At 36.7% G+C, this 22908-nt stretch overlaps 1 protein-coding gene across 1 annotated transcript in view; it reads right to left on the bottom strand.

Annotated features, from left to right (window-relative positions):
- LOC144380393 (fibronectin type III domain containing protein 3C1-like) overlaps positions 1 to 22908 on the bottom strand; it is a 56023-nt gene that overhangs the window by 29224 nt on the left and 3891 nt on the right. Inside the window, exons 3-21 of the mRNA XM_078064029.1 lie at positions 15789 to 15865; positions 14018 to 14259; positions 13857 to 13891; positions 12334 to 13245; positions 11773 to 11825; positions 11297 to 11439; positions 9592 to 9651; positions 9099 to 9237; positions 8324 to 8377; positions 8088 to 8209; positions 7829 to 8003; positions 6586 to 6672; positions 6214 to 6352; positions 5574 to 5642; positions 4868 to 4986; positions 4647 to 4752; positions 3579 to 3670; positions 3248 to 3361; positions 1238 to 1387 (exon numbers count right to left, since the gene is read on the bottom strand). Coding sequence (XP_077920155.1) covers positions 1238 to 1387; positions 3248 to 3361; positions 3579 to 3670; positions 4647 to 4752; positions 4868 to 4986; positions 5574 to 5642; positions 6214 to 6352; positions 6586 to 6672; positions 7829 to 8003; positions 8088 to 8209; positions 8324 to 8377; positions 9099 to 9237; positions 9592 to 9651; positions 11297 to 11439; positions 11773 to 11825; positions 12334 to 13245; positions 13857 to 13891; positions 14018 to 14259; positions 15789 to 15865 — 2888 coding nt within the window. The remainder of the gene's footprint in view (positions 1 to 1237; positions 1388 to 3247; positions 3362 to 3578; positions 3671 to 4646; positions 4753 to 4867; positions 4987 to 5573; positions 5643 to 6213; positions 6353 to 6585; positions 6673 to 7828; positions 8004 to 8087; positions 8210 to 8323; positions 8378 to 9098; positions 9238 to 9591; positions 9652 to 11296; positions 11440 to 11772; positions 11826 to 12333; positions 13246 to 13856; positions 13892 to 14017; positions 14260 to 15788; positions 15866 to 22908) is intronic.

Genomic DNA, 22908 nt, shown 5'->3' with positions numbered 1-22908 from the left:
GGGATGTAGGCTTTTCTTGAAGATTTTTTCCCTGTCTCTGTTGGCAGTTCTGAATTGGAGGTTTCTCCCATACCCTTTCTGGGACATGTGTGTGGTGATAACGAAACCCAGGGGGCTCACTACTGTGTTGTTTTTCAATTTGTGAGGTCCTTAGGATCCTTTTCTTTTTACATTTTTCTTTCTTTCCACCATTTATAGTCTATGCTTGTTTGTTGTGTTATGTTCAGAGAGTTTTAGTTGTAAGAAGGAGGACCTGGGAGGTATGGGGATATTCTGTCTTGGCAGGATCACATTCCATTGATTTTTACTTCTCAAATATCTTTCAGCTCCATTAATGTCTTAGCATTCCCATTGTAGCATCCTTAATATTCATAAACTCACCTGTCCTTTGGACAATTGCAGTGGCCTTCTCACAAATATATATTGTCAGAGCATTTTGCCAAAAAAAAAAAAAAATAGATACCCAAAAATGTTGACAAAGGATTTAAAAAAAAATTACTTCCAGTGATGAAAGGCAATCTGGGAGATGGAACTTAGATTCTCAGTATTAGGGCTCCTACAATTTGATGGCTTTAGTTTATAGGGACAACATATCAGATCTTTCCAAATTTGGATTGTTTCCCCAAACCTTAATGTTGTGTGTCTTATAATTCTAGTAGTTCAGAGGAGGAAGAGATCACTTCCAGCTAAGGTTTTCAGGGAAGCATTGATGCAAAAGCTTGGTTTTATGGGACAAGATAGGCAATGAATAAGGTATGAACAAATGTACAAGGCATACTTGGGGTGGTGGTAGAGCAGACTTGTTTGTTTGAAATAGTTTCTGAAGGTTTTCCTAATTGATGATAATTATCACTTTGAGTGCTTTTTAATTTTACAGATTAAGAAGTCACTGGATTAGAAATTTTGACTCAGTAGTCTGAGTGAAGGTGCAGGAATCAGTGTTTTAAACAAGCATTTCAGGTGATTGTTAAGTTCAAGGTAATTTGGGAAACAGAACTGTAGAAAAAATAATGGCCGATCAAGTTGGCATAAAAAGTAAGTTCCAGATTATGTGGGGCTTTAAATGCTAGGTGAAGGAGCTCAGAATGATGTTGCTGAACATGAGAAATATTTAACATTTGGAAGTCTGTTAATCCCTTCTAGTCACTACACTGGAAATGGTGTCAGTATTATGTATGTGGATAGTATAGGTTAATAACTGTTGTCTTATTTACATTGGAATAACTGTTGGGATTACCTGAACTCTGCAAAAATATGTAGTTGCAGGAATGAGACCTTTAACTTCATAGCTCAGACAAGGGCCAGTGTAAATCAAGTGCATTGATTCTTCACTTTGTCCCCACTCAAGTCTATATTCAGTGATTTCAGCACCATTACACACAGGAATCTAAAAGATGCAACAAACACAGAAATTGAGTTCTTTCTATAAATTGTCATTATACTAGATATTGTGGAGAGTTACAACATAATTCTTTCAATATCAAAACTCATAATCTATTAAATGGTATGAGACAATTGTAGAAATAAATATAAGGCAGAATACTATAACATTAAAAGGCTCAAATAAAATTAAGAGAAAGGATTGGCTAATCCCACATATTTGATAAATTCCTGTTTTTAATTTGTTAAAAGTATTCTCAAATAGGTTACTTAAAAAAGAGCAAACCTAGATATACTAATGTTGCTTAATATTACTATTGATTAGTGGGTTCAAACACAAATTCCAGTATTCTCTGGATTTTGTACAGTGCTGTAATCAGATTGTCATTTATTATTATCAAACTAAAGCTTTTGTGTCAATGCTAAAAACCCTCTGCTAGAGTCTGGGAAGAATGGAAGAAAAATTCAAAGATACATAGGTGGCTTAAAAACTAGGCCAGTTTTTATTTTTTGAGCTTATTTAAATGGGGAGCTATTCACATGGATGCAAAACATTTTTTAAAGCTTCATTATCTCATAGTCACTTTTTTTTAAGGATTTTATTTATTTATTTGACAGAGAGAGACACAGCGAGAGAGGGAACACAAGCAGGGGGAGAGGGAGAGGGAGAAGCAGGCTTCCCACCGAACAGGGAGCCCAATGTGGGGCTCGAAGTTCTGTAAATTGATTTAATTTTATTATCTCTTGTTTTGGTTTTAAAAATTAAATTAGTTGGGGCGCCTGGGTGGCTCAGATGGTTAAGCATCTGCCTTAGGCTCAGGTCATGATCCCAGGGTCCTGGGATCGAGCCCCGCATCGGGCTCCCTGCTCAGCGGGAAGCCTGCTTCTCCCCCTCCCTCTGCTTCTCCCCCTGCTCATATTCTCTCTCTCTCTCTGTATCTCTGTGTCTCGAATGAATAAATAAACCTTTAAAAAATTAAATTAGTTACCTATTGATCGCCTATTTGGTTTTCCAAATTTATTAATCTCTATAAATATAGAGTCTGAAAAGCAGGATTACCATAGGATTACCATAGTTTTAGCTATTTATTTATTTATTTAAAATTTTAAAAAAGATTTTATCTATTTATTTGACAGAGAGAGAGAGCGAGCACAAACAGGGGGAGCAGCAGTCAGAGGGAGATGCAGGCTCCCCGCTGAACAAGGGGTTGGACATGGGGCTCGATCTCAGGACCCTGGGATCATGACCTGAGCTGAAGGCAGACGCTTAAATGACTCAGCCACCCAGGCACCTCTTTTTTTTTTTTTTAAAGATTTTATTTACTTATTTATTTTAGAGAGCAGGGGGGAGGAGCAGAGGGAGAGGGAAAGAATCTCAAGCAGATTCTATGCTGAGCATGGAGCCTGATGCAGGGCTTGATCTCAAGACCCTGAGACCATGACCTGAGCCAAAACTGAGTTGGACACTCCATCGACTGAGCCACCCAGGTGCCCCTATTCTTAGCCTTTTTTTTTTTAAAAAAGATTTTATTTATTTATTTGTGTGAGAGAGAGGTAGGCAGAGGAAGAAGCAGGCTCCCTGCTGAGCAAGGAGCTTGATGCTGGACGTGATCCCAGGACCCTGGGATCATGACCTGAGCCAAAGGCAGATGCTTAACTGACTGAGCCACCCAGGCGTCCCTAGCCTTAGCCTTCCTAATAGTACTAGTATCAGGTCTTATGTTGTTCTAGAACCATGGTCCAAGATTTATGGAACCCTAATCTAAACTCTGACTCCTTAGGGAGTTGTAGACTTTCAAAAAAAATACTAAACCAATAGGTGTGCTCTTATATCAACAAAATTAATAAAAATAAATTGATAACATACCCCCCAACTAACAACAACACAGGTTGGACCCTTGCAGGTTAGCACAGGTATACCACATTGAGAAGGAGGGCTTGGGACTGATGCAGTTTCACACTTCAATGGATGAGGTCCCAACTACAAATAAACACAAACAAACAAATAAGAAAACACAAAGATGATTGTGCAGGTATGGTCACTCCCCACCCTGACAGGAAGTAGAAGCATATATTCATCCAAAGTGAAATGAACCATGAATGGGTCAACTGAACAATATAACTTCTCCAGCACTCTTCACTACTTTTAACCAGAAACTGGATTCTTCAGAAATTAATTTACTCACTATGGATCTCACTTTGGAACTAGGGTGCCCTCGTTTGTCATCTTGGTTATCTTCTGCCTTATTGACATATGCAGGTGCTTCAGAGTTTTCATTAGGATGATAATCTACAAAAATGTACAGAATAAATTTTAAAAATTTGCAAGTAATTTTAGGGGTGGTCCTTTAAAATAATACAAAATAATTTTAGAAGACACAATGTGAAAACACTTAATAAAGTAACAGAATACTCAAATTATATTAATTGTGTCAATTAAATTTTAAATTTAATTTTGACATTTAAAACATTTGTGACAACATGGATGGACCTAGAGGGTATTTACTAAGTGTTGTGAGTCAGACAGAGAGAGAAATACCGTATGATTTCACTTATATGTGCACTCTAAAAAACAAACCAAACAAACAAAAAACCAAAAAAAACCCAGACTCTTAAATATAGAGAACAAACTGGTGGCTGCCAGAGGAGAGGTGGGTGGGGTGATGGGCAAAATAGATAAAGGGGATTAAAAGGTACAAACTTTTTTTTTTTTTTTTTTATTTGAGAGAGAGAGTGAGAGAGAGAGAGAGCACAAGAGGGGGGAGTGGGAGAGGGAGAAGCAGACTCCCTGCCGAGCAGGGAGCCCGATGCGGGACTCGATCCCAGGACTCCAGGATCATGACCTGAGCCGAAGGCAGTCGCTTAACCAACTGAGCCACCCAGGCGCCCTAAAAGGTACAAACTTAGTTATAAAATAAATAAGTCATGGAGATGAAAAGTACAACATGGGAATATAATCAGTAATATTGTAATAACATTGTATGGTGATAGATGGTGATTATACTTATTGTGGTGAGCACGACTAATGTATAGAATTATTGAATCAATATGTTGTACACCTGAAACTAATATAACATTGAATGTTAATTATACTTCAAAAATTATTGTGATTTCAATTACCAAGTAAGAAACAGTTTTGTAAATATTATTTGATTTTGTAGTAAAAAATGCACTTGCTCTGCTTCAGTAACATTAATTAATTAAAATCAGAGGTTACAAAACAAGAAATTTAGGCGAAGTCATTCAAATCATACAAGAAGCCTCACCACATTTGATGTTCATTTCTTTGGTCTTGGTTTCACCATTCAAAGGTAGAGGATGGCAAGATGCAGGAGAAAGAGTAGGTGTTTGAATAGTCAATATATCTGAAGGCTAAGAGAAATACAAAATACCTTATGATTATATTAAATTCAAATTCAGTTTTTTAAAACAGTAACATAAATAATTTCAATCCTCAATTTACACACTTCCCTCTCTGTTTCCTCACCTGGCTTTGGCCTACAGGTGAAGTACAAAAGACTCTCAGTTTATATGTAGTACCAGGTTGCAGGTGATCATATAGAAATTCCTTTGTGGTTCCACTGTAGATTATGTTCCAGGAATTCTCTGAAGGGATAAAAGCAAATTTATCTAATTTATTTATAGGTAGCTTATAAATTTTATGGGTCCCATTATTATCTCATGTATATACTAAGAAATAAGCATTTTGGAAACTAACTGTGGCCCACTTACCTATTTACAATAGTTAAATAATTATATTCCTTATAGAATTAGCCATAAAATAATAAAAGATCAGTAAATAAACATAATTTGCTACTAAAAAATGGAGAAATCCAAGTAAGTCCTGGATTAGTTCATAGTATTGTACCAATGCCAATTTCCTGGTTTTGATAATTGTACTATGGTTATGTAAGATATTAATTTTAGGAGAAGCTGAGTGAAGGTTATATACAGGAATTCTCTACACTATTTTGACAACTTCTGGATAAGTCTAAAACTATTTCAAAATAAAAACTTTTAAAAAAATCATGATGCACAGTTGTGATCAGCACCAGGTGTTGTATGGAAGTGTTGAATCACTATATTGTACACCTGAAACTAATAGTACACTGTATGTTAACTAACTGGAATTTAAATAAAAACTTTTTAAAAACCTTATAATTTAACTTTGAAAAAAAATCATGATGTCTTACCATCTGAATTTTCACTAACTTCTAAACTGTAACTTGAAATGTATGTCCCACCATTATCTTTGGGTGGTTCTGAAAAGAGAAATAAAATTAATATTATTCTTGAATAAACTTAAAAGTCTTTCACTGGAACGTTATCTTATAAATTAAAATTTTTATGGAGAAAAAATACAAACATGAAATTTAATAGGGTATTAATATTAGACATGAAACAATTAGGATTTTAAAGTTCTTTCAAAGAGACTAAAATGCTAAGTATTTGTACCTTGAAGTAGATTTTGCCAGTTGAGAGGCAAAATGATTTGTAAAAACATAATTTCTTATCAAGCTGGCATTTATCATTGATGTGTCTTTTTAATTTTGGCCTCTATATTAGATATAATCTTACTTGGAATAACTATAATTTTTGAAGGCTCATATAAAATTTAGTAATTTGTTCATGTGTGACTTAATGAGATAGCAACAGAGAACTCAATAGAGAACTATAAAAAATGTCATTTACAACTGAACTCATTTATAAGGTGAAATATTTCAAATGAAAATAAGAGAATATTTTATAAAGCTGAGGGCAGTTAGAGGAAGATTTCTTCTCAATAGTTAATATTAAGACAGAAAGGGTACATTTCAAATACAAAAACATTACCCCATCCAATTTTTACTCTGTGTGCATAGATTTTTCCCTTTATATATGGTGTTTCAGGGGATCCAGGCTTATCTGGATAGGTAGTATATTTTACTTCTCCACTGGGGTTACTCCTTCCTTCCAAATTGTAGGCAAAGATCTGTTTGAGTAAAAGAGAATACCTTGGTTGACCACTGGAAATAAATATCTGATTTGAAAATGTGCATAGTTTGCAAATAATATTATAAAGCAGTTTATTTGAAGATTTCTGAGAACTAAATGCAAAATAATGTTTAATTTCAACCAAAAAAGATACTCATTTTTTAATCTCCAGTGAAGAGTATAATTTAATATTAAAAATATGATACAAATTTATAAATTATAGCCACATACCCTAAACTTGTATGTAGTACTTCTTTGAAGATTTCTTATAGTGCATGAGAGGTCTTCTCCATTATATTTAGGTTTAAAACCCAACCCCTGGAAATGAAAGAATGAATTTAGGAATTAGGCTTGGGTTCAAGTTCCAACTTCAGCTTATTTTCCATCTGGGTGGTCCTGAGCAAGTCCCTTAGTCTCTCTGAACCTTAGTTCCTCCATAAAAAATGGAGACACTTTCTACTTTAAAGGGCTCCCTTTTTTCAGGATGTAATGAGATAATGTATATGAAGGCACTTAACATATTAATTACACAGAACTCTTCTTCAATGTTAGTTGCTTTATATAAAATGTGGTAAAATGTACATAACCTAAAATGTACAGCTGCCTTTTAAGTTGAATAGCCTATTTAGTATAGACTTGAAAGTTCAGAATGCAATAAAACAGTTTGCCCGCCCACATCAGGAATCCAGGGAGATGAGGAAAGCGTTTGCCCTGGTAGAAGTATGCAGAGGATCTGTGTGACCATGCAAGGTCATCTGGGATAGACCCAAAGTTGAAGAACTAACACACTTCACTGTGTATCTGTTGTGTTGTTATGGCTGCTGCTGCTTTTAGCTAATCTTCCGGGACTTAGGTACCTTCAGAACTCCCTGTACTGGCTCGCCTAACATTGGCTCAGCATTGGTCCCCTCTCGAAAACAGAGACTTGGGAATCATGTGGTTTGATTGAAATTAGCTTAATCATAGCGAAAAAAAGAGGACAACTGAGAAACAGACTCAACTACAGAGAACAAACTGATGGTTACCAGAAGGGAGGTGGGTGGGGGGATGGGTGAAATAGGTGATGGGGATTAATGAGGGCACTTGTTGTGATGAGCACTGGGTGTTTTATTTAAGTGTTGAATCACTAAATAGTACACCTGAAACTAATATTACACTGTTAACTAACTGGTATTTATTTATTTATCAGAGAGAGAAAGCACAAGCAGGGGGAGCAGCAGGCAGAGGGAGAAGCAGGCTCCCCGCTGAGCAGGGAGCCCGATGCGGGGCTCGATTCCAGGACCCTGGGATCAGGACCTGAGCCCAAGGCAGACGCTTAACAGACTGAGCCACCCAGGCGTCCCAACTAACTGGAATTTAAATAAAAACTTAAAAAAAGAAATTAACTTAAATCTAAAATTTTTCATTATAAGATGCATGTAAAATGTACCTAAAACTGAAGTTAAAGATTAAAGCATGTGAAAAGAAAACTTACGGATCCTGCTTCTTCCATTTCTAGTACATAAGTAAGACTGTCATTTGGGCTTGTGTTAGTTGGGGCACACCATTCTAGTGACAAATTACAGACTCCTGCTTCTTTTAGCTTAGGAGGTGGAGGTGTTGGAGGCATAGTTCCTGATGTATGGAAGACTGCTATTTCACTGAAATCACTGAAAAATAAATTAATATGGAAAAGTTATTTTCAGGTTCTTATTAAAGTATAGACTTTTAAATATTGCAATAATTCAATGTACCTCAAGCCAAAGTTATTTTTGGCAGCTAGTTTGAATGAATATTTTGTAGAAGCATTCAGTTTAAGGATCTTGTGTTGTTTCATGGTACCCATATAGCAACTTTTGAAGCCTTCACCTTTGCCCTTAATAATAGATGCAAAATATTAGAACATTATAAAATGCTGCAAGTATAAAAATTCATCATAACATTAATAACCATTTACAAAAAAGTGCTTTTAAGAAATAAAATGATTTACCTCATCCCATTCCAAAAGGAAGCTGTTTATTTTGGAACCATTATCATTGGAACCCTAAATGTGTCAGAAAGATAAAAGTATGATGGTCTGTTTTTACACAGTATATTATATGTGCATACACACACACTATGTAATTAAAGTGATTGAAATTACTGTAAAATTAATCTGCTTACTTTTTTTAAAAGCAATCCAGATTTTAAAGTTAAAATGCACTTTTTACAGTCTATAAGACATACCCAAAATCTGTCTTGTTTTGTTTTCCAAATTTTATGTAATAAAGAAAGTTAATAATTAAGAGGTAGATTTATTGGTAACTACAATTATAAATAAATTTAGGTTACAGAAATTGACACTTCAACTTTTACTAATTGAAATTATGATGGACATTTCTCAATTTACTTGATGCTCGATATAGATAGAAGAGAAAGATGATTATGGAAAAACGAAAAGTGCTAGGGAAGATGAGGCATGCATAATTTCATATTTAAAATTCAGGACAAAGTAGAAAGAATGTTTTTTTTTTAAGATTTTATTTATTTATTTGACGAGAGAGACACAGTGAGAGAGGGAACACAAGCAGGGGGAGTGGGAGAGGGAGAAGAAGGCTTCCCGCTGAGCAGGGAGCCCGATATGGGGCTCGATCCCAGGACCCTGGGACCATGACCTGAGCTGAAGGCAGACGCTTAACAACTGAGCCACCCAGGCGCCCCAGAAAGAATGTTTTTAAATTAAAAAAAAAAACATGTTGAGGAGACTTTGGCAGTAAAATACTTACTTTCCACTGTAAATTCAGGCTGCTCTTGGATCGGCTAATTAGTTTGGGTGCAAGTGGAGGGTCTGGTTCACAACCTGGAGTTGTGAAACTAACCACTTCAGACATAGTTCTATGTGCTGAGCTTCTTATGGTTGTAATTCTAAAAATGTAATGACAAGTGTTGTAAGCTTTCAAATATTTATCCTTACATGTACTAAATTGAATACTTGAGTTCCCCGGTACATATTAGGAGCTAATTATACAGAATTTTCTAGTAGAGTCAAGTTGGATTGTTACTGGTGATGGCTCCCAAATCACTCTTTCACCTGTATTAAGTGAAAGAAAGTGAACTAATGAGGGATTTGGAGGGGGCTCTTTTGAAGCATGAAGGATAGGCCACTCTGCTGGCAAGTAGCAATGCTGACTGTAGAAATCATAAGTAGTAAACTGATACAGACCGTGGAGTCTGCCTGGCTACAGGGTGAGTGGGGGTTGTGTAGGATGGAGTTCTTACCTTATGAAATAGGCCATGGATGGTTGTAGATCAAGTAGAGTAAATATAACTCCATCACCACTGTGAACATAATATCTGTTTATAAATGATCTCACAAATATTTAATAGCTAACTAACAGTCCTAATCTTATATATTCAAGTGATAAACAAAGAAGCACAATTTTCTTTGAAATTTAGAGAACTTTAGCCCATTTTCTATGAATGCAAAAAAGTGATACTAATACTTCAAATTCTTCATTTGCATGTGAAATTACTATGGCTTTATGAAGTGAAATTTTATAATTTTTCCCGCTGCAACTTCTTCACACTGTAATAATGCAGATTTGTCTTTAATTAGCTTATTTAAAATAATGTTGATATGAAAAGCCTCAAAGACACTGTGCATCATGCAATTTATTCATTCAATTACAAAAGGAAATCTTTCTGGGGAGGGCACCTATTTGCTACAGTGGATTGAGTGGCTGTGCTTCCACATCTATGTCTTCCTGAAACAGTCATAAGTACCTAGGTGTACTCTACCAACTCAAAGAGTTCTTTCAGGCTCTAACCCCAGAAATAGCCTTCAAAAAGAGCTAAAAGATTATTATTTTTAAGCAAAGGCTGATACTTCTAAGCACAGGCCACTCAAGGTTATAGGGTGATTAGAGTGCTTTTATAAAAAACAAAGATATTTATGAAATACATAACACCAGAAAAAGACCACCATGTAACCTCATACAAAACTTAATTTTATAAGTAGCTTTTCCTCACATTTTACATCTTCCCATCCCTCTACCCAATATAGAAGATTGTGTATTATAATTCTTAAATTTAAAATTTCTAGCTCCTAATTATAAAGGAAGTAAAACTTTACATAATAACTAATTACATTTAAAATTTCACTTTGAGTCTCTGAGTAAAGATGACAAATTCCAGTAAATGAAGTTTAAGATGCATTATGATTTTTAAAGTGCTGTAGAGACAGCTCCAGATCTCTGACTTATTTCTTGCATAATTGTTTGGTGGGCAAAGGCATTTCTTCTTCCTCACTTGGGATTTCCTTTCTACTGTGCCTCTCTCTGTGTGTTCTCTTTCAGAATACATGTCCCCATTCAGTCGAGAAGCTGTTTGTTCAGAGTGGTTGGGTATGCTTTTGCTGTGTCCTCCACTATATCCTCCCTAGTCCTGGTTCTATCTTTTTATCTTTTTTTTTTTTCTGGTTGTATCTTCTGAGCACATTCCTAAGCTCAACCTGCTGCTATCATAGCTCCACCTTATAACTAACTTCTGTAATGAAATTTCCAGGGGAGTCTATCTTAAATCCAATTGCAATGTAAATACCTCATTTGTGTAGCCTACCATAAAGTGAAACTTTTTTCCCCCCTAAAATGACCTAAGTGAATAAAGAGAAGGGAGAATTGGAGGGAACATTTCTTCCCTGAGTCTAAACTTGTCAAATAGGAAAGCTATAAACTGAAGAGAATGGACCAGTTGATATTTAGGATCCTTCTCAGCACTAACATGATTCAGTGAATTTCATGGACTGCCCTGGCAACCACCCACCATTTATAAAACTATTTTAATATAAAATTGCATTCAAAGCTTGGAAAAAATTGCAGAAAAAAATCTTTAGAACTCAGCCTAGGTATAAGTTGAGGTCTATACATTTAGATAGCATATTTGAATTGAATTATGAGAAATGAGAAATGAATAAAAAGAAACTTACATATATACATTTTTATATTTTCCATTTTTACCGCTGTTAGATATTGCCAGTTCAAATGTCACGGGAGATTTGGTGTGATCACATTTCTCAGAACCACGTAGTTTCCATGAAATAATAGCAGATCTTGTTTGAATATCAGAAACCTAAAATAAATAACAAAAATTCAAGTAGGGCATTTAAAATATATAATCTGTAATTTATGATATAATCTTTCCCTAAGTCTTTTTGATGCTAAATATATTGTTCTCCTCATATAGGTGCTTAAATACTGTGGTTAAGCAATGTCATCAATATTATCTTTAATAATACCATTCTGAATCTTTATGTACTGAACAGCTAATGGAGATTATGAAATTTTAACCAGGTAAAGGCTTCAAATTAAAACTTTACTGGAGAAAAATATCAGTGAACTTGCATATTTTAGAATGAAAAAGTAAATTAAAAGGAATACTTAAATATTCACTTTAGTTACTTACTACAGGTTTTTCAATGCTGAAACAGCATGACTTTCCATGTTCTGTTATGCATTCTAAAAGAAAACACCCCAAAATAAAATATTACATTGGTAAAAACAAGAGAAAAAAGTTAGATGTCTATTATCCAACTACAGATACATCATCACCAGGAGAGCTACTAAGAACCTAGTAGCGATTTACACTAAAATTTTAAAAGAAGAGAGCAGTCTAAAGTGTATGTTATTAAACAAACTCTAACAAAAGACAGAGTCCCTCGTTTAAATGAAATAATGTGAATTCATTAGGACTATAGAGTAATTTGCAGTGTTTCACTGGCAGACAACTAAAAAAGAATTACGTGGTGTGCACCTAAGATACATGACACATTTTGCATGAGGATGGTCATTTCTCCATGATTTAAAAAGGCAGCCCAACTGTGGTTTCACTCAGTTTAGATTTAGGGGTACAATGAGGACAAGAGGGAATGGAAACAAAATGGCACTTAAATATTTAAGGTGCACTGAGATTCCTAAACATTAGGATGTTTATTCATTGCCAACAAAACCAAACTCCTGACCTTACCTTTTTCTGCAGCATTTGATGATGGGCTCTTGCTTTGTTTTCCACCTGGTTTCTTCTTGATGCCTCCACTTCCTGCAGCACTCCATTTCTTTCCCTGACTAGTCTCAACATGAGCACTAGCAGTGTTGGAATTGCTGGCAGCACTGGAAGCACTGAGAGCATCATCAATGGCAGAAGTGCTGGGAGCACTCTCAGAGACGGGAAGGTTGGGAGCATGGTCAGAAACGGAAGAGCTTGGAGTGCTGTCAATAGCTAGTGGTCTGGGAGTACTGTCAGAAGTGGAAGTACTGAGGACATAATTAGTGCTGGAAGGGTCTGGAACACTATCAGTGGTGGAAGGAAGAACATTGTCTGTGGTGGAAGTACTAGGGGTATGGTCAGTGGAAGAATTGCTGGGAATATTGTCAGCAATGTGAGTGCTTGGAGGGTTGTCAACAGTGTCAGCAATGTAAATGTCCTGAGCATTGGTCACAGTGTAGGCACATGGAGCTTTGTCCACAGTATAAGTGCTCAAAGTATTTTCGACAGTGTTGGTGCTCAAAGTATTTTCCACAGTGTAGGTGCATGGAACATTGTCCACAGTGTAAGTGCTTGTAGCATTGTCTACAGTGTAGGTATTTGATGCACTGTCAACAGTGTAGGTGTGTGGAGCATTCTCCACAGTGCAGGTGCTCATGGTATTGTCAACAGTGGAGGTACTTGCAGCATAGTCCACAGTGTAAGTGTTTGAAGTAGCAGGAATACTTGAAAAATCATTGGTTTTGTTCACAAGCAAAGAGGTGTTGTTAACTGTACAGCTAGTCTTGTGTCCACCAAGTTGGCCTTCTCTCATTTTTTTCTTCATATGTTCTCCCATGTTAGCAGCCCTTTCATCAAACTGGTTATAATTTCCTCTTCTATAGGAATACATTTCTAAAAGAGACAATGGAGTACTGCTTAATAATTATAATAATTACATATCTCAAGGTCTTTTTAATCTTTTCTTCAAACCAAAAAAAAAAAAAAAGCACTGATAAGCCATGTTTTACTTTTAAAATTTTTCCTGTTTTGCTTTAATACAGATACTAGGTATGTATTTTTATAATGTATTGTTATGTACAGAAAGAAAAACATGAGCAAATACGGATACTATTTTCCTAGGGAGTAACTCCACTTCCAAATTTTAAGGTCATAAGATGATTTTAATGTTGACCCTTCAGTGTCTTTTATATTCCCACCATATGGCATTAATAATCAAAACATTCTTTTATAATGTTCCAATATGATTTTATAGACCCAATCAGTAAAAATAAATATCATAAATCAATGTTATATCAAAGTACAAAAATATATAGAAAATTATGTTTATGAGTATTTTGCCTTAAACACGAACCAGTACTTATTTTCATTAAACCTAATATACATGCATGAAATGCAGTCATTCATGGAAACGTTACTACTTTCTACTTTTTCCACTTAATTTCCCAATGCTCTTAATTTTTACAAACTCAAAATATTTCCTGTTTAAGAAAATTATATACTACCATGCTGCTCTTGGTATATAAATGTTGCTGGTGGTAGCATAGGTGGTGGTGGAAGCAGTGCTGGTGGCAGCGGTGGTGGTAGCATCAGTGGTGGTGGCAGCAGTGGCAGTGGTGGCTGTAGCAGCAGTGGTGGTAGCAGCTGTGGCGGTAGCAGCTGTGGCGGTAGCAGTGGTGGTGGTGGCAGCAGTGGTGGTGGCAGCTGCTGCAGCAAAGGCTCTTGGATGTAAGGCAGTGGATATTCCCCTTGAGCTGGGGGATACATCAGGTGAGGCCCTTGTTGATACACAGGAGAGGATGGGCCAATGAAGTGTGGTACTTGTTCTAGAGGAGCAGGCATGGCTGTATGATAGTCAATTGTCTGAGGCACAATGATAATTTTGCGAATGCCATTTTCTTCCACCACCTAAGTTGGAAGACAGAACCATATAAACATATTAGAATTAATAAAATTTGTCATTTTTTTTAAACTAAGTTTTAGATTTATATCCTGTGCTCTTAATTTAGAAAACCCAAGGGGTCAAAAAGTAATAACTAAGTGAAACTAGGTCAAGCAAAAGACAATTCTTCCTTGTCTCCATATGTATGGCTTTCAAAAAGGGAATTTTTTGACAATAGATAATATATTGACTTTGTTTAAAACCATAAAGTATAAAAAACTATACATGTAAAATTTCCCTCCTAAATCTTATCTGCTCAGTGCCCCCATTAGATAACTATTGCTCTTAGTTTCTTAGGAATCCTTCCAGAATTCGTCTATATAAGCAAGAATACAGATTCTTATTTTTCCTTTTTATTACATAAAAAGTAGCCTTATTTGCACTATTACTATCTGTACCTTGCTTTTTACACTTAGCAACATATCTTAAAGATCTTTCTATGTCAGTACATAAAACTTCCCCATTTTTTTGCACAGCTGCATTGTACTCCATTATATGGATGTCCTCCATTGTACACAGTCTTCCATTGACAAGTGTGTGGGTTGTTTGCAGCCTTCTATGATCACAAACAATATTGTAATGAATAATCTTGTATATTTATTATTCCAAATTTGTGAAAAACACATCTGTAGGATAAATTCCTCAAAGTGGAATTGCTAGGTGAAAAGGAATATGCATTTGTATTTTTGTTAGATATTGTTGAAATAGATAATTCCATTTAGAATCAAACTATATATTGATTTATTTAGCATGTTATTGATTTCCACAGCTGTGCAATAGAAAAAGACATATTCTCAATTATAAAATTTCAAGGCCACGAAATATCTTGTTGATGTCTATAGGAGAAATATTTCCCTGTCCATTTTAGGGGCTTGGTAAATATTTGAAGAATTTTTTAAAAAGTGCCCTTTGTTGCCCAGCAACTGAGAATGAAATACTACTGAACTGAAAATATGTAATTGTAGGGACTAAAGCATACACACTATCGAAAGCCATTACTGTAGCAATTGTAATAGGTAATCAAGATTGGTTAAGGTACTCAGAAACAAAAAACAATAGAGGATTAATGAATATGATGAGATGCAAATTCATTAGATGAATAAGGAATTATTTATTTTATTTTATTTTTTAAAAAGATTTTATTTATTTATTTGAGAGAGAGAGAGCTCATGAGAGGGGGGAGGGTCAGAGGGAGAAGCAGACTCCCTGCTGAGCAGGGAGCCCGATGTGGGACTCGATCCCGAGACTCCAGGATCATGACCTGAGCCGAAGGCAGTCGCTTAACCAACTGAGCCACCCAGGCGCCCAAAATAAGGAATTATTTACAAGACAATCCAAGGGAGATTTGGTTAAGCTTAACTGCAATTGCTTTTTAGCAATAATGATAACAAAATGAACAACTAAATAGTATTTCAGAAGATTTATCATATAGTGACATAATAACTGTTAAATGATACCTTAGGGCTAAATACTAAATAAAACCATACTCATATACCTGAGACATGTAACCAGGAGGAAGGTATATTGGTGGCAAATTACCACTTGGTGACATCAGAGGTACATCAGTGGGTCCTAAAAGAGAATTATTATTAATAAATTCTTTAATAGGAGCAGGAGGAGCAAGATGGCAGAGGAGTAGGAGACCTAAATTTCATCTGGGCCCAGGAATTCAGCTAGATAGGTATCAAACCATTCTGAATACCTACAAACTCAACAGGAGTTTGAGGAAAAGAATAGCAGCAATTCTATGAACAGAAAAGTGACCACTTTTTGGAACGTAGGACGTGTGAAGAAGGGAATCTGAGGCGATATTTGGGAAGATAGACCGCGGGGGGAGGGAGCCTCTGTCAGCCAGCTACCAGCAAGTGATAGAGCAACAGAGCACAAAATCGGAACTTTCAGAAGTCTGCTCTGCTGAGGGACGTTGCTCTAGTGGCTAAGTGGGGGGTGGAACCCTTGCTGGGACAGTGTGGTTTCAGGATCCTTGGGGTCACAGGAAGACCAGAGGTGCCTGAGCGTGGCAGAGTTCCCAGGTATCAGAGTGGGGAAGCCGGCTGCAAAGATGGAGCCAAGGAGTGGGCTCTCAGCTCAGGGTTGCCATAAACCATGATCTGTGGCACAGTCTGGCCACTAGTCTTTGAGCCGGGACCCAACAAGCAGCAGATCCGGGGAGATTCCCCTTCCTCCCCCAGGAGGAGCAGCATGGAAGTGCACCGCAAGAATCTGCTGGGTTTGGAGACTCCAAAGGGGGTCATGTGCTGGGGGAGATAGAAACACTCGGTCACAGGCTGGGTGAGCACGGAGTGTGGCTGGAGACCAGGGAGACACGAGTGATTGACTGCTTTTCTATGAGGGCTCACTGAGGAGTGGGGCCCCGAGCTTTCGGCTCCTCCAGGATGAGACACTGGGAGGCTGCCATTTTCACTCTCATCCTCCAAAGCTGTACGGAAAGCTTTCAGGGAACAAAAGCTCCTGAGAGCAAACCCCAGCAGATTACTTATCGTGGCCCCTGGCAAGGGCAGTGCAATTCCGCCCCAGGCAAAGACATTTGAGAATCACTGCAACAGGCCTCCTCCCCCAGAAGATCAGCAAGAACATCCAGCCAAGACCAAGTTTACTGATCAATGAGAATGGCAAAACCCCAGCACTAGGGGAATTCAGCAAATAGAATTCATGGCTCTTTTCCCCATGAATTTTTTGTCTCTCAAAATTAATTTTTAAAATTTTCATTATTTTTTTCTTTTTCTAATTTTTAGTTGAATTTTTCTTCTTTCTTTTTCAACAAACATCAGTTCCTTTTTTAAAATCTTAATTTTCATTTTTACAGTCATATTCTATCCCTTCATTGTATTTAACCTTATTTTTTGTATATATATGTTTTTCTTTCTTTAAAATTTTGGGATACAGTTACTTCTAACAGACCAAAATATACCCTAGATCTAGTGTGACATTGTCCTAGTCTCCCGCCTGATCAAATTCTCTCTTTTTTATAAATTTTTTCATTCTTTATTCAACCAACTTTTTATCTTATCAATTCCTTTTTAAAAATCTTTTTTAATTTTCATCTTCACAGTCATATTCCATTCCTTCATCATATTTACCCTTATTTTTGTATATATATATAAATTTTTCTTTCTTTAAAATTTTGGGAGGCAGTTTCTTCTAACAGACCAAAATACACTGAAAATCTAGTGTGTGGCTCTGTTCTATTCACCAGCATGATCATATTCTTTCTTTTTTTTTTTCCTTTTCCTCCCCAGTTTGGGTCTCTTCTGATTTGTTTAGTGTATATTTCTCTGGGGTTGTTGTTACCCTTTTAGCATTTCGTTCTCTCATTCATCTATTCTCCTCTGGACAAAATGAAAAGATGGAAAAACTCACCTCCAAAAAAAGACCAAGAGGCAGTACTGACTGCCAGGGACCTAATCAATATGGCATTAGTAAGATGTCAGAACTAGAGTTCAGAATGACAATTATAAAGATACTAGCTGGGCTTGAAATAAGCATGGAAGTTACTAAAGAATCCCTTTCTGGAGAAATAAAAGTCTAACCAAGTTGAAATCAAAAAGGCCATTAATGAGGTGCAATAAAAAAATGGAGCCTCTAACTGCTAGGATAAATGAGGCAGAAGAGAAAATTAGTGATGTAGAAGACCAAATGATGGTGAATAAAGAAGCTGAGAAAAAGAGAGATAAAAACTACTGGATCACGAGGGGAGAATTCAAGAGCTAAGTGATACCATAAGGTGAAACAATATTAGAATAATTGTTTCCCAGAAGAAGAAGAAAGAGAAAGAGGGGCAGAGGTATATTGGAACAAATTATAGCAGAGTACTTCCCTAATTTGGGGAAGGAAACAGGCATCAAAATCCAGGAGGCACAGAGAATCCCCCTCAAAATCAATAAAAATAGGTTAACACCTCAACATCTAGTAATAAAACTTAAAAGTCTCAGAGACAAAGAGAAAATCCTGAAAGCAGCTCAGGACAAGAGGTCTGTAACCTACAATGGTAGAAATATTAGGTTGGCAACAGACCTCTCCACAGAGACCTGGCAGGCTAGAAAGGACTGGCATGATATATTCAGAGCACTAAATGAGAAAAATATGCAGCCAAGAATACTATATCCAGCTAAGATATCATTGAAAATAGGAGAGATAAAAAAACTTACAGGACAAACAAAAACTAAAAGAATTTGTGAACACCAAGCCAGCCCTACAAGAAATATTGAAAGGGATCCTCTAAGCAAAGAAAGAGCCTAAAAGTAACATTGGCCAGAAAGAAACAGAGACAATATACAGTAACAGTCACCTTACAGGCAATACAATGGCACTAAATTCATATCTTTCAATAGTTACCCTGAATGTAAATGGGCTAAATGCCCCAATCAAAAGACACAGGGTATCAGATTGGATAAAAAAAAAAAAAGACCAGGGATATGCCAACTGCAAGAGACTCATTTTAGACCCTCCAGATTTAAAGTAAGGGGGTGGAAAACCATTTACCATGCCAATGGACATCAAAAGAAAGCTGGGGTGGCAATCCTTATATCAGACAAATTAGATTTTAAACCAAAAACTATAATAAGAGATGAGGAAGGGCACTACATCATACTTAAAGGGTCTATCCAACAAGAACATCTTAACAATTGTAAATATCTATGCCCCTAACATGGGAGCAGCCAATTACATAAGCCAATTAATAAAAAAATCAAAGAAACACATTGACAATAATACAATAATAGTAGGGGACTTTAACACCCCCCTCACTGAAATGGACAGATCATCTAAGCAAAAGATCAACAAGGAAATAAAAGCTTTAAAAGACACACTGGACCAGATGGACTTCACAGATATATTCAGAACATCCCATCCCAAAGCAACAGAATACACGTTCTTCTTGAGTGCCCATGGAACATTCTCCAGAATAGATCACATCCTGGGTCACAAATCAGGTCTCAACCAGTACCAAAAGATTGGGATCATTCCCTGCATATTTTCAGACCACAATGCTTTGAAACTAGAACTCAATCACAAGAGGAAAGTTGGAAAGAACTCAAATACACGGAGGCTAAAGAGCATCCTACTAAAGAATGAAAGGGTCACCAGGAAATTAAAGAAGAATTAAAAAAAATTCATGAAAACCAATGAAAATGAAAACACAACTGTTCAAAATCTTTGGGATGCAGCAAAGGCAGTCCTGAGAGGACAGTATATAGCAATACAAGCCTTTCTCAAAGAACAAGAAAGGTCTCAAATACACAACCTAACCCTACACTTAAAGGAGCTGGAGAAAGAACAGCAAATAAAGCCTAAACCCAGCAGGAGAAGAGAAATAATAAAGATTAGAGCAGAAATCAATGAAATAGAAACCAAAAGAACAGTAGAACAGATCAATGAAACTAGGAGCTGGTCCTTTGAAAGACTCAGTAAGATTGATAAACCCCTGGCCAGACTATTCAAAAAGAAAAGAGAAATGACCCAAATAAACAAAATCATGAATGAAAGAGGAGAGATCACAACCAACACCAAAGAAATACAAACAATTATAAGAACATATTATGATCAACTCTATGCCAGCAAATTAGATAATCTGGAAGAAATGGATGCATTCCTAGACATGTATCAATTACCAAAACTGAACCAGGAAGAAATAGAAAACCTGAACAGACCAATAACCACTAAGGAAATTGAAGCAGTCATCAAAAATCTCCCAACAAACAAAAGCCCAGGGCCAGATGGCTTCCCAGGGGAATTCTACCAAACATTTAAAGAAGAATTAATACCTATTCTTCTGAAACTGTTCCAAAAAATAGAAATGGAAGGAAAACTTCCAATCTCATTTTATGAGGCCACCATTACCTTGATCCCAAAACCAGACAAAGACCCCATCGAAAAGGAGAATTACAGACCAATATCCTTGATGAACATGGATGCAAAAATTCTCTGCAAAATACTAGCCAATAGGATCCAAGAGTACATTAAAAGGATTATTCACCACGACCAAGTGGGATTTATCCCTGGGCTGCAAGGTTGGTTCAACATCCTCAAATCAATCAATGTGATACGGTACATTAATCAAAGAAAGAACAAGAACCATATGATCCTCTCAACAGATGCAGAAAAAGCATTTGACAAAGTACAGCATCCTTCCTTGATCAAAACTTTTCAGAGTATAGGCATAGAGTGTACATACCTCAATATCATAAAAGCCGTCTATGAAAAACCCACAGCAAATATCATTCTCAATGGGAAAAAACTGAGAGCTTTCCCCCTAAGGTCAGGAACACGGCAGGGATGTCCAAATCACCACTGCTATTCAACATAGTATTAGAAGTCCTAGCCACAGCAACCAGACAAAAGAAATAAAAGGCATCCGAATCGGCAAAGAAGAAGTCAAACTCTCACTCTTTGCAGATGATATGATACTTTATGTGGAAAACCCAAAAGACCCCACCCCAAAACTGCTAGAACTCATACAGGAATTCAGTAAAGTGGCAGGATATAAAATCAATGCACAGAAATCAGTGGCATTCCTATACACCAACAACAAGAGAGAAGAAAGAAATTAAGGAGTTGATCCCATTTACAATTGCACCCAAAACCGTAAGATACCTAGGAATAAATCTAACCAAAGAGGCAAAGAATCTGTACTCAGAAAACTATAAAATACTCATGAAAGAAACTGAGGAAGACACAAAGAAATGGAAAAACGTTCCATGCTCACGGATTGGAAGAACAAATATTGTGAAGATGTCAATTCTACCTAGAGCAATCTACGCATTCAATGCAATCCTCATCAAAATACCATCCACTTTTTTCAAAGAAATGGAACAAATAATCCTAAAATTTGTATGGAACCCGAAAAGACCCCGAATAGCCAGAGGAATGTTGAAAAAGAAAAGCAAAGCTGGCGGCATCACAATTCTGGACTTCAAGCTCTATTACAAAGCTGTCATCATCAAGACAGTATGGTACTGGCACAAAAACAGACACATAGATCAATGGAACAGAATAGAGAGCCCAGAAATGGACCTCAACTCTATGGTCAACTAATCTTCGACAAAGCAGGAAAATGTCCAATGGAAAAAAGACAGTTTCTTCAACAAATGGTGTTGGGAAAATTGGACAGCCACATGCAGAAGAATGAAACTGGACCATTTCCTTACACCACACACAAAAATAGACTCAAAATGGTTGAAAGACCTCAATGTGAGACAAGAGTCCATCAAAATCCTTGAGGAGAACATAGGCAGCAACCTCTTCAACCTCAGTCACAGCAACTTCTTCCTAGAAACATCACCAAAGGAAAGGGAAGCAAGGGCAAAAATGAACTATTGGGACTTCATCAAGATAAAAAGCTTTTGCACAGCAAAAGAAACAGTCAACAAAACCAAAAGACAACCGACAGAATGGGAGAAGATATTTGCAAATGACATATCAGCTAAAGGGCTAGTTTCCAAAATCTATAAAGGACTTATTAAACTCAACACCCAAAGATCAAATGATCCAGTCAAGAAATGGGCAGAAGACATGAACAGACATTTTCCCAAAGAAGACATCCAAATGGCCAACAGACACATGAAAAAGTGCTCAACATCACTCAGCATCAGGGAAATCCAAATCAAAACCTCAATGAGATAGCACCTCACAGCAGTCAGAATGGCTAAAATTAACAAGTCAGGAAACGACAGATGTTGGTGGGGTTGTGGAGAAAGGGGAACCCTCGTACAATGTTGGTGGGAATGCAAGCTGGTGCAGCCACTCTCGAAAACAGCATGGAGGTTCCTCAAAAAATTGAAAATAGAGCTACCCTACGACCCAGCAATTGCACTATTGGGTATTTACCCCAAAGATACAAATGTAGTGATCTGAAGGGGCACATGCACCGCAAAGTTTATAGCAGTAATGTCCACAATAGCCAAACTATGGAAAGAGCCTAGATGTCCATCAACAGATGAATGGATAAAGAAGAGGTGGTATATGTATACAATGGAATATTATGCAGCCATCAAAAAAATGAAATCTTGCCATTTGCAATGACATGGATGGAACTAGAGGGTATTATGCTAAGCAAAATAAGTCAATTAGAGAATGACAAGTATCATATGATCTTACTGATATGAGGAATTTGAGAAACAAGACAGAGGATCATAGGGAAAGGGAGTGAAAAATGAAAAAAGATGAAACCAGAGAGGGGGACAAACCATAAGAGACTCTTAATCTCAGGAAACAAACAGGGTTGCTGGAGTGGAGGGGGTGGGAGGGATGGGGTGGCTGGGTGATGGAAAATGGGGAAGATATGTACTATGGTGAGCACTGTGCGTTTTGTAAGACTGATGAATCACAGACCTTTAGCCCTGAAACAAATAATACATTATATGTTAATTCAAAAAAATTTAAAAATTGTTTAATAACTTTAAAGTCTGTTTAATTTTTCACAGTGAAAACCATCTCTATGCAGCCAGCCATTTTCAGTGTCTGTTGCTTACTTGCAAAGGAAACTAGGTATGAATGTAGATGAATCAATGCAAATTCATCACAATTGATGGAAAATAAAGCACATAATGGGGATTGGGTAAAATTTATATTATAAAAACACTGGCAAATTTTACTGC

This window comes from Halichoerus grypus, chromosome X (genome assembly GCF_964656455.1).
Source record: "Halichoerus grypus chromosome X, mHalGry1.hap1.1, whole genome shotgun sequence".
In the NCBI taxonomy this organism is placed as follows: domain Eukaryota; kingdom Metazoa; phylum Chordata; class Mammalia; order Carnivora; family Phocidae; genus Halichoerus; species Halichoerus grypus.
Note: the sequence above shows the minus strand (reverse complement) of the source record. Positions and strands in the feature narration are given on the sequence as shown.